The sequence below is a fragment of the Gadus chalcogrammus genome, chromosome 18, assembly GCF_026213295.1.
Source record: "Gadus chalcogrammus isolate NIFS_2021 chromosome 18, NIFS_Gcha_1.0, whole genome shotgun sequence".
In the NCBI taxonomy this organism is placed as follows: domain Eukaryota; kingdom Metazoa; phylum Chordata; class Actinopteri; order Gadiformes; family Gadidae; genus Gadus; species Gadus chalcogrammus.
Genome location: NC_079429.1, coordinates 9,354,588 through 9,367,251, shown reverse-complemented (window position 1 = coordinate 9,367,251; position 12,664 = coordinate 9,354,588). Strand labels below are relative to the sequence as shown.

The 12,664-nt window shown below is 41.8% G+C and overlaps 1 protein-coding gene across 1 annotated transcript in view; it reads left to right on the top strand.

Moving 5' to 3' along the window:
* Window positions 1-226: 226 nt before the first annotated feature.
* Window positions 227-12,664, top strand: part of LOC130371326 (protoheme IX farnesyltransferase, mitochondrial) — a 31,793-nt gene continuing 19,355 nt past the window's right edge. Inside the window, exons 1-4 of the mRNA XM_056577065.1 lie at window positions 227-365; window positions 817-959; window positions 1,188-1,578; window positions 2,948-3,072. Coding sequence (XP_056433040.1) covers window positions 335-365; window positions 817-959; window positions 1,188-1,578; window positions 2,948-3,072 — 690 coding nt within the window. The 5' untranslated portion in view covers window positions 227-334. The remainder of the gene's footprint in view (window positions 366-816; window positions 960-1,187; window positions 1,579-2,947; window positions 3,073-12,664) is intronic.

The following is a 12,664-nucleotide window of genomic DNA, read 5'->3' as shown; positions in this document are numbered from 1 at the left end:
TTAAGTTCCACAAAGATATCTATTACAGTGAATCTCGAATCACACGCACTACTAAACTATTTTGAATGTATCCATATTTTGTCTATCCAATTTTATAATAAAAATATTGAAAATCCGGATCTTTATTGTATTCACAAAAAATATTTTACTTTTGTATGTAACGTTGGGTTCAGGGTCCAGGTTATAAATGCAACACACATGTGCCCGGGCGCGAGCATGCGCACGTTGCACAACGGCTTGACAGCGGAAGTGATTCTCTCCCTCAGTAGGTCACAATGGCGGCGCGCTGCATGTGAAAAGGACATAACGCGAACCGGCTCTATGCTTTGAGAACATGTTTAAAACACCATGTACCAGACTGTCAGGTGAATAAATACAATATATTTGCGGATTGTTCTTGCTGCGTTGCATGTGAAATGGTATCCTCATGATAATTTGCTAAATGTAACCCTGGAAGCGAATACCTAGGCTAGCCACGATAGCACACATTACTAGCTCTCGTCTATAAGGTGGCATAACTGGTCGGATGTTGACCTTATGTGACCCTGCTATTATGATTCCGTAATAAACCGTTTATAGGCACTATCCGCGATGTAAATGTGGACTAATTTGAAAATGTTGATAACCCGTTTTTAATGTATTTAACAAACCCATACACCCTTGAACGTTCTTGTTGGCACAGTGCTTGGTTTTAGATAGTCAACAGCACTGACACAGCATTGGGAAATAAGTTATCTAATTGTCATGGTTGGTGTAGAATGTACGTCCCAGCGAGAGCTTGCATGGTGACAATAACAAAGTGTCCTCTATTTCTAGGTCTGGTCGGTGCAAGTGTGAGCCAGAAGTTATTAGGAAATGCTTCCATCAATTATCAGACTGCTCGCAGCCTTATTCATTTATATAGGAAAGACCCATCGAATTGGATAACATACCAGCAGCTGCATTTCCTAAAACGCCAGGTAGGTTGTTGATAGAGGTGCATCCACATTTGTTTAAATGTCATTTTATGCAAGGATTTCTAGTCTGCATCTCTTAATAGTTTTAAACCAAACTTACTATTTAAGACAGGAAATTAGACTGTTTTAGTTTATAATTTTCTAACATGTTTTTGGAGGTTGACTTCATACGAGAACTTGAAATTGACAATTATGATTTTGCTCCAACTTTGTTTATTTTACATTTTTCAGTATGTTACAAAGGGCAGCAGCGAGCTCCATCAGCGAGCCGTCCCTAAACAGACGCCTGCCATCCCAGTTTTGGATGAGAGGGACGACAGTGTGGTCCAACGGGTGCAGCATGTACAGGCTATCTATCCCCCGCACCCAGCAGACATTATGCCTCAACCAGATGATGTCACCAGTGAGGAAGTGGTATTGCCGGTAATATCTAATGCACTGCCCTCGGCTGAAACGACCTTACTGAAGAAGGGGAGGGAGACATCGGATGAGACGCCACATTTGCACGTGGAGACAGATGAGGCCAGAGAGGCCCGTCTGGACCGACAGTGGAAGGAGCTCAAGGTCGACGTATCCGAGCTACCGGGTGTCTATGCCAGGCTAGCCAAGAGCAGACTAACAGGTACAGTGCTTCAAATACTATGGTCATACAGAAGAGGCTTTTATCCAAAGTGCATGCATTCAGATACATGTCCTTATGGAGGAGTGGTCTAGGGGTAAGGCTTCCAGTGTTTCCCATACATTGACCAATGTGCGGCGCAGCGCCACAGAATCAACACCAAATTGACAAATTCTTTTTTTTTGCGATTTATAAAGATAAACATCGTTCCGTTCATTCATCTCCTCATAGCACTCTTTCTCCCTTACATTCTCGTTCACATACGCACACGAGCACGGACACACAGAGACAAGCGCGCATTCATGCCAGTGGTGCGCGGGTACACTTGTAAACAGCTGATTCGCCCCCGCTCCTCCTCTCAACGCGCCTATCAAAGGATAACCCGAAGCAGCGGGATATTTGGCACAGAGGAGACGGTCGGGCGACCGTTTTACCAAAGTTTAGCAATGTATACTGTGCTCAAAAACACCTGCCAAAAATGATTGTTAACTCAGAAAAGATAACGTTAGCCCTTATGAACTCAACGTTATTCATATTGAACATTCCAGCATAGATAACGTTGGTAACGTAGCAAACGATGTAATTAATATGAAATGCTGTTATAGTTGAGATAGGCTACTCTAATAAACTTACAGGAGTCTTTCCACGAAATGTACAGGATATGTACAGATAGTATTACTGAACAGAGAAGGATCTGTAATTATGTTTTGGTTTTCGCGGCACAGATAAGAGAAGAAGGAAGATTCTACGCATGCGCTTAGACATGGTGGTGTTGTGTGATGGTGTATCACAGCACCACTTATCCGCCTGACAGGCATACCCAAACGAAATCCACACACTTTTGCGTCACCGTATGCACGCAGATTTCCTCACGAAAACGCTTGTCTAAACGCAGAATAAAAAGTGAAGACGCGACGCCACTTTTGCGTCTTCTGTTCAGACCCTCATCATGTAAACGTAGCCTAAGTCACGACAGTTTTCTAAATTGCAACAAAGCAAATTTATTTCTCAAAAAAGGGCTAGTAAACACACATACCCAATGTCATCATGACCTTTATTAAACAAACATTTTTTGTGGGAAAAATATATTTTTAGTTACAGATTTCTTTTTTTACAGTGGCCGATTCAGAACAAGTCTGCAACCCACCAGTTGAGAAACACTGCTCTAGACAATCATTGCCCACAGTATTTTACTCAATGACATTTGCATTGCTTTGGGTAATGCACAGTGGTGTACTGAAGAATGAAACTTCTTGCATATCCCACATCATAGCACAATGTAGTTTTCAAATCACGGATAGGATCGTATAGAGTTAAACGTTTTCATTTTTATGCAATGCATCATTTTAATCCACATGCTACATGGTTTCAGCCCTGGTGGTGGTGACAGCTGCAGCTGGCTTCGCAATGGCACCTGTACCCTTTGACCCGGGGATGTTCGCCCTTGCTTGTCTGGGAACTGGTCTAGCCTCCTGTTCTGCCAACTCCATCAACCAGGTCAGTTACCTCCCCAACTCTCATCTCAGTGCGTTTATGTCGATTCTTGCATTGATGCTGACTCCTTAAGGTTCCCCATTCATCTGCACACCAGTTGAATTGTATCTTGTCATTAGTTAATGCCGTTACTTGGATTGTCCATTTTATATAATTCTCTTGTGCAGGATTGGTCAAATTTGCGCACAAGATGGGAACTTGGATTGGGAATGCAAAGAATTATTTTGTGTTGTTCCAGCCACTCCATTATTGCTTTGAATATCTTTTAGCCAGCGAGGCATTATTTATTTAATGTTGAATCCCATTATTTATAGAACACTATGCTAAGTGCCATTCTTTAATGGGCTGAAGGATGGATGCCCCTTACTGTCACTTCTTCCATGATAAATTGTGTTTATCAGTGCAACAAATAGGGCCTACTCAGACATAATGAGGTATGACATGCTCTGTTATTAGCCGTTATGCAATACCTTGAGTGCGTGGTAGAAGTTATGAAGTTCTATAATATCATTATCAAGGTTGCACACTTTGCTTGAATTGCTCTGCCAAAAAATGGATGCTTTACCAAATAGATTTCCAGTTAAAAATAAAACGGGTCTTAAAGGACAAATATTGCATTAACAGTCAATAATACAATTATTATCATCGTAGATCTGCTACAACCGCTGTCTAATCTAATGTATTAATTCGATTAGATCTATTTAAGTTTTTTTTTGCAGTGTTTTAATTCTTGGTTAATGTCTTCAAACAGAGTAGTAGCTTACATGGGAATTTTTTCTATATTATATTTGTTGGATGTATGAGTTCCTATGTCCTGTAGACACTTTTGGCTTTATTCTTATTATTTGACTTTAAAGATAAATTGAAAAGGATAGTTTTATGCATCGTATCCCTCAGACTTTTGGATTTTTCCTATCAACAAGGACGTTTGTACTTTACACAAATATTTTATAATGCGTACAGTTTAAGGTTTTTCTTTTTGTTGGATGACACTGGACATTGTGGGGGACTTTCTGTACATGCCACCCCTTTCGACATTGAAAATAGTTGAAAGATTTGATGAATATCTAAATGTCAATCATCTTTCAGGTTATTGAACAATGACAAAAATGTAGTTGATGCTATGCATCAATATATGCATTTAGATTGGTCATTAAAGTCTTCAAGCAAAGGGCAAAAAATACACATTCTTATGTGTGGCATTTATTTATGCCAAATGGGATTGTGTCTTCTGTACAAGGCCGGTACTGTATGTTATTGGACTGTAGCCCCGCCCACATAGTTATGTAACTGTATAGACCTAGACAATAATGCAGGAGCCAGAAAAGCCCTTTGTTTGACCTTTGCCTTGCATTCCTCCTTTACCGAGCATCTCAAATATGCATCAAGAGGAGACAGTAAAGCTGTTATTACGTCCCTGCCTGGAATCATTTTCTTTGTTAACTATAACCTTTTGAGTCTTGGCGTCGGGAGACTTTAAATGCCTGTCATGATTAGGGCCGCCGCCGTTGTTGCACGGCGGTGACGTTGTGCACAGGAATGCACTCAGTGACTTAAGAATATTAGTTTTAATGGGTGACCTCTCCCTCAGCCCCTGGATTGAACTCCACTCAGTGGCATGCTCAGCCTGTAATTTGCCCAGAGAGACCTGATTACACTGCAGGTTCCTTCCCCGAGGTGCAGAGGAGATGCAGACCACTGCAGCATGCCCTAGCTTCAGGCCCCGCCCGCCTCGCTCGCAACTGAAACAACCCTTCTTGACGAGGTCAACCAAACATTCAATTTATCCCAGGAGGCATCCCTGTTGTTTGCCGCCGCCGTACAATCACTAAGTTAGTAATTTCCCCCGTCGTGTATCACTTTTAAGTGGGGGCATCTATGAACACGCATGTGCAAATGTTTGAGGAGCGTTCATTTTCTTCTTCAAAGGGCCGTGTTTGTATCGTGTATAATTCATCTCCTGCGGTTTGCATTGTCTCGTCTTGTTAGCGTAAGGGTGATACTGTTTCGCCTCTTGTGTACCTTCACTTTGCACGAGAACAGGTGTGCAAATATCTTTTTTCGCCATGAGGTAATAATACCTGGTCACCTGCTCGCCCCTGAACTTAACAACCCCCGATGACTTCACACTCGAAGAGCCCCGAGAGCTGGCATCTAGCCCTCCTAGCTTGAGTCTTTATTTGTGGGCAGGCCAGAATCTGAAGCCCTGTCAGTCAGTATTTCCTCCCGCAGCCCCGGGCTAAGATATAATATAACTTCATGTTTCCTCTCCTCCTCCAGACAGGCACTGATTCAAACTGAGACCATAAAATAATATTACGACTTTGAAATGCCGCCTTGAGGTTTTGAAACATTATGCACTGCTGGTGCAACTGCATGTAACAATCCCCTTCTTGTATTTACCAATGACGAAAACAACAACACCAACGGGCGGGGGACGTGTGTGACACATAATCACCTGTTGTCCTTGCCGCCGTGGCGACACACTATGATCATCTGTCACTCCCTTTGTCTCCTCCCCAGAGACACACCCTCACCTGTATGTCATTGATCTCGACACTGCTGAGGTGAATTAGGAAGTTGAGGTGAAGAACAGCTTATAGATCCGGTTCCAGCTTTTCCTCCCCTCGCTCCCCTTCATCCGTGTCCACTCTTTCATCTGGGGGGTGGGTGGGAATTACCGCAGAATCGCAAAGGGGCTTTTTACTATTGGACTGATCAAACAACTGTACAAACAAATCAAAGCAAGGGGAAGATCCGACGGGAAAACACTTCCTATTGCTTGGGGTGTTCCTCTCTACTAACAGTCTATCAGTTGTACAGATCTCATCTTTGCAGACCTCTGTTTTGAGTTTCGATTGACTAGGATTTCTTGGCTAACTAGTCAAATGTGGCCAACTTTTGAGGGAAATATAAAATGGTCAAATATAAAATGTATGGTTCCCTCCTAGTTTTTATTTATGATAATGTCTAATAATTTACTATAATAACGTCATGTGAAACTTCTCTTTGAAATCATCAGTACAAGTTATCTGTAAAACTGCATTTCATTTTGCTTTTCGTTGTACTGGAATTGTATTATGGGAACACGGCATCTTGTGTATAGATCTAGACAGAAAAAAGTTTCTAATATATCTTTCTTTGGCTACTTTTTGGAGCAACATAAATGACGACATAAAACAGCATTAAAAGCCGTAGGAGCTTCCCGTTGTCCTCCCAAGGACGTTTATTAGGGCTTTTTACGATGAGTAAAGTGCTGCAACATTTACTTCAGTGTTTAGAATCTAAAGGGACAGAGGCGTGTGTAGTTATGTGACCACACACCTGTCAAATTACCTCAAGGGGAAGGGCAAATAGGTTTAGGTGGGAGATAAATGCTCTCGCTTTGGGAAGTAGCAACAGGACCTTTAGTCGGGCTGTCAAATCCCCAAGACTGTTCTTTGTCCTGCAGGGCAGTGTCTACACATGCAGCAAAGTGGTTACCGGATTTGCAAGAGCTATTAAGTACCCAGAGTCACGTAAAGAGGTCATCGGAATAGACTGTGATTTCTAGTACTTCGTTTCCGTCACATGCCATTTATTGTTCATATCAAACCCTTTTTAGGCCTATAAACTATTTTGTGAGCTTTGATGAAAGTCAGATTGCATGTGTCAGGTTCTCTGCTTGGATGTACATTATAGTTGAGGTAGTCTCTCAAATCTGACTTTACATATATTTATAAGTCCGATGATAGACGAGCTCAAATCTGGATGAATGTTCGTTTCACTTTCTTGCATCATTGTTTCAAACAATCATGTTGGAGGCGGAAATCTGGGAGCGTGTAATTGGCTATTAAAAGCAAACACAACTCAGCCAGCAGGAGTAAACTCAAAAAAATAACCCGTAAAGAGTTACAAATCTACATGGTGTAGACTGGACACTGTAGAAATACCTAATTAAAAGCTTCATCCGCAAGTGGGAATGACTTATCTTCGGTAGAATATATCCCTCTCGGAACAATGACCACGGGGGAGGTGGTGGGACAGTGGACATCATCGGGTGTTTTCCTCTGTCTTGTCCCTCTGTGGACCCAACGGGTAAGAATTAGAAGGTGGAATTATTTGGGAATGTCCAGGAGGTGATTCAGTCCTCCAAAAGCCCCTTTGGCGCACAGCCGTCACCATCTCCCAGGGTGTTCTAACCGTCATCACCCTCCCGTCTGGGGCCACAATTTCCACTAATTGGATAATTGTATCTGAAGAGAGTTTCAAGCTGCAACCTATAACACTGGTAACCCGAGGCTCCCGCCCCCCCACCAGTGTGACTGAGACCCGATATGGTCGTTTGACTGTCAAAACAAGATCGCCACACTGTTTTGACAGGGACCACGGTGTAAGTCACACCGCGTCGACACGTGTGTGTTTGTTTGGATAAACAGAAGGCGGCTTGTTTGCCCGAATGTCTCGTGTCATTTCTGCTTTCACGTCCACGGTGGCGAATCTTCCTTTTTGTCTGCCATCTCCTGCCGAGAGCTGTCTGAGGCTGGCACGCACACACAAGCAAGCCCCCCCATCCCATCCACCACAGCACTCGTAGCGTACACCCTTTTGGTCCTGTGTAGGCATGCATTATTTACTTTCTTGCCTTTCTTCTGTGTCCCTCTGCAAGTTATTTGCAGTGCACAAGGGTTTGACAGGACGTGAAAGGAGAAAAGGGTTGAAATTATTTTTGAAAGACACGACGGCTCAACATTTTATCATGATTACGACTTTCACATTTTTATTCAATATTTTGGGCTACTAAGCTGGTTCTGTTTAGTTTGGGTTAAATGCTATGGAGTTTTTCCATAGTAATGCAAACAAAGTGTTCTCTTGATAATGTCGATCACTTTGTAGTCAAGATGACTCAATTCTTAATCTGTCACGTATCCGTGATCCTGCGTGTAAAGCAAGCTCAGTTTGAGAAAGATATCCAATGCAACGTGTGGCTTCAATGAAGAATGGAACAGCAAAACCAAAGAAATTAGAAACATACACATTTTAATAGTTGTTGATACCAACCTTTAGTTTCACTCTTCTCCAGTATCTAGACGTGCTGCGAGATCCCAATGACTTCTCAATGTTGGTTGAAAAATATTTCATCCAAACTATCGATTTATTCACAGTGACACGAGTCAATCACTTAATTAATTTCTTCCAATCGTGTTAATGTTTAAATTGGTGATCTGCCAGTTGGAATGGGCACCAAGAAAAATCAGATAAAGTACTTTTATTGGTATGAATGTGAAATACCGATAATGTTTAAGGGGACCATTAACATTTTCTAGCTATACTTAGAAATTACAATAAAATGTATAGTAATGTGACGGAGAGTCAAACATTGAACATAAAAGCTTGCGCCTTTACATATTTCACACATGTGTGGGCTTCATCGGTTCAACATGATCCGATCAAATGTATTGGAGTCTCTTCTAAAATGACACCAATTGCTCAGGGTGCCTTGGCTTTGATCAAAGACCAAAATATTACACCTAAAGTTTCTTCGGGATACATATATGCACCATTACACCAAATAGTCTTCATATTGTACTACAAGCGTCCTTGACTGCAGTGACTGTGTATGAACATAAACTTGGAGACCTCCACGTTTGTTTTAAACGCACACAAGGCAGGGTGTAGTGTTTCATTAACAGGGAAAGAGGCGCTAGCCACCTACTGAGTTATTCCCCCCCAGGCTCCACTGTCTGCACACCCAGAGCCCAAACCTTCAAGGCTGTCAGAACAATTTTCAGGAATTTGACTCCTCTTCTTGTCGTTTTGGATACCCCACATAGCCTGCTTTTCCTTTCTTCTTGCAAAGATCCCGTTTTGCAGCTGCTTGGTCGAGCTCGACGAATACAAGCCGAATAATTAATGACCTTAGTTTACCCGTGTTGAACAAGTGATTGAACTGTTAATGTATGGCTGACCCAAATAATTTAAGGATCCAGCAATAGGTTCTGCACCTTGACATTCAACTTACAATTCAGTATTCAAGAGTTTTGTTACATTGGTTTCCTTTATATTTGAAATGCTAATATCCAAGAGTCCATGACATCACTTTGTTCATGTCGGCCTCTTAGCTGTGCTAGAACGTGAGAAGACCACCATGTTTTGGAATGGCAAATAAAAGTCACTACAACTGCTACCTAAATGATAGAAATAATAAATAGCGTACACTTCATTGTCGTTCATTGTTTGTATATTGAACATTAAATGATATTCACCAATGGTACACTTTTACTTACTTTTATGTTGGAGTCTAGCCTTCACTAAAACACAAGCACCCTCTGCCACGAAAATGCACCAATTTAATACAACTTGGTAAATAATTAGGTTACTGCCTCAACCACTTTAGACGTGGTTTGTCTTCGCCACAGTTTGTTCCTTCGGATGCTTTTGTTATTTTTTGATCAGTTCTTTGTTTTATAGAACCGCCAATTATTTTGATCGGCAGTTCTAATCTGTTTTTTTACAAACTGATTAGAACCGTGAACAAAGGACAGATTTAACAAACTCTTTATCCTTCTGTCGGAACAGATGCTATTCCTCAGATGTTGTTTACCAGCACCTCTCTTAAAACAATAGAGCCGAAATTACCCTTTGCCATGGAGTGCATTTTTTCCTCCATGCGGTCTATTCTCCAAGGAGAATGGATGGAAAGATCTGTGTAATCGTCTAGTGTGATGGCTTGATGGTTGTCTTTCATTTGCCATTTGGATTAAAATGAATATTTAAGCAGACAGCCCTGTTAAATATTTAATCACCCTTAAATCCTTTTGTGTCGCACTGCGGGGTGCCGTGTCAAACTGTACACATTGGAACTCCTGCTGCGCGGGGAATGGCTTTCTCCTAGTTTAAACGGTCAAGCAGTATTGCAGCTATTGTATGATCGCCCGAAAAATAAATGTATAAAGCTCCTTCTGCTTGTAAAATAAACAGTATATAATGTGTTTTTTGTTATCACTGTAATTCCCTTGGATACAGAAGGTTCCACTTTTGCCAGTAAACAAGCCATGTCTGGTTGTTTGGCTAGGTAAGAAAGCATGTCAAATAATAATTAAAAGTTAATGGCTTTAAGGGCTACAAATGGAAAAGATTAGTCAACGGCGACTACACGTTACGCAATGCATCGTTATATTTCTGCTGTGTCTGCCGTTGCAAACGAAAACCGCATCTTACACGCAAGGTTTCATACCGTGCCTTCAACGCAGCCGCATGTTTACAGCAAACGCGCCTGCACCACTCGTCGCCACAACAGTCGGCGAAGGGGGAAGAAAAAAGCCTGGGAGTGAGTGACAGGCAGGTGGATCTGCTTGCCCACAGGTCCTCAGCTCCTCAGCTCTGCCTCCAGGCCTCAACAAAGCACTGTGATTACAGGCTTCATAGCCAGGGGAGATGAGTGAGAGACACTGCTGAGACCTGAGCAGGAGAAGGGGTGAGGGGAGCAGACTTCCACTCAACAAGTTTGTCAACGGCGGGTGCTTGCGTACAATTCTCTGAAAGGATGATCATTTTCTGTTAAGCCTCGTGATGTTTTTAGGAGGATGTGGTATATATCTGAAAAACACAAGAAGAAGATCAGTATTAGTTCCGCTGATCACCTCAGTTTCTGTGTGTGAATAAACGTGGGAAAGGAGCATGTGAACTGTGATTGTGTTTCTCAATCCGCTCATGAAGCAGTGCTTCACAGTTCCCTGTTGATGTGCGATCAGGACTTAAATTTGTTTCCACATTTCTAAAACTGCGCCTTTGGTAACCTTTTGAGCAAATTATGTTGCTTCCTTATTCCTCACGGTGAACCTTTTCTGTGAAGAGGACTTGCTTATGTTGCAATTGTAACTGCTAGTGTAGTTTGACGATTCCCATCGTCCTTGTTTGTTATTGTTCTGCATGACGTGTCTATTTGTAAAGAAGCATATTCACATGAATAACTGCTCTCTGTAGGCCTATGCTGCTCCCCAAAAGTATTATAAATAGCCAACTAACCTTAAAATTCAATCCTACGTTTACTGAAGGCTCAAAACGGATGTGCCAATGGTTGGCAGAGGAAAGCATTTCTGCTGAGATAGGATCGCGGAAACATGCCAGCATGCAGTTTCCTTGATAGAAATAGGCATATCATTTATTTATCCACTTGGAACACATTGAGATTCCGGATGTCTTTTGCAAGGATGACCTGGCCATAATGGAGCTTTTATTAATATGATTAATGTGAAACAATGTTTGATTTCCCAAAACAAGTTATTCTGTTTATTTGTTATTCGAATGGAATGAATTGAGGGTTGGTAATGCATTGATTGACTCTGGTATAATTGCTTGCCGTATTATCGCAATGGCTTTCCCTTGCAATTATGCACGGATACTTCAGAGTGAGAGAGTTTAACAATTGAGTTGGTACAAAACCCTAAACCATTGTTAACTCTCAGAAGCCAAGCGCCCAGAAAGACCAAACTAGTGGGACACTATCAAGTTAGCAAGATCGATGACGGTGTTTCAGAATAGAAAGGGGTTTCTATGTAGGCCATGTATTTCTTTTTCCCACCCCAAATCTCTAGCTTGCCCTCTCCATTGAAAGGTAACGCAGCCAAAGGCTAGCAAGAACACTCCATTTAATGCTGGGATGCGTGGATAATTAACAAAAGCAGCCCTGTTTATGGAGTGCCCGCAAGCTAACATTGCATGCTAATTTATTTTCAGCCCAGAATCTTTTGGGGGGCAACGGCTTTGCTCTTGGGGGGAAACAAGATGGCTTCCAGCATGGAAAAAAGCCTGTCCCTAAGCCTGTCCGGACGGCTGCTTGTGGCGCCTAAAACTCTCTTTGACATATTCTCGGGGGTATAGTTTAACTAGTGTGATGTACAAGCACTGCTCGGTTCGTTTGAAACAAAGCCGTTTATCTGGCCTGTTTTTTTTCCCTGGTTGGGCAGATGGTAATTTATTTTTGGAACGTAGCTCTGTAAATGAGAAGAATCAATCTATGCTGTTGTTGACATCAGCCTTGGCACATTGCCTTGTGTGCAAACGCTTCAAGCCATATATTACCCTAATAGGTTTTCTAATAGTATCAAGAGCACCATAGTATATCTTTTTCCACCCATTTTGTTAAAACTGGAACTTCTCCAATCTCCAAACTTTTCCTCGCATGGTTTTTCAGTGTACGGTATGTTAATAATCTTTTTTTTTTGTCACAAACCAATCCGGCCATTATTCCTCATAGTACAACAAAGGGCTGGTTTGATTTCCCTCTCTTCAGACGGTTGTCATTACCTTGCACCTGGCAACATTAATATCAGCCCCTGTTCCTAATTGCATCTATTATTTGGAATGTCAATAACTGTTGTTGAAATGGCACATCCTTCATTTCATCGCCTCCAAATATACATTGTGGCACATTTATTTGTGCCACATGTCTGCAATTGTGAACATTTTTATTATGTTCCTTTCACGGTTTATTTTTTGGGGTAATAGATTTTGCCTTGTAGATTTGAACCCCCCTATTTTACAAAGTATACTTCCCCGTCTACCAGAAATGCTTATTGTTGTTCCTTATGAACACCTACGGTCGCTCTCACTG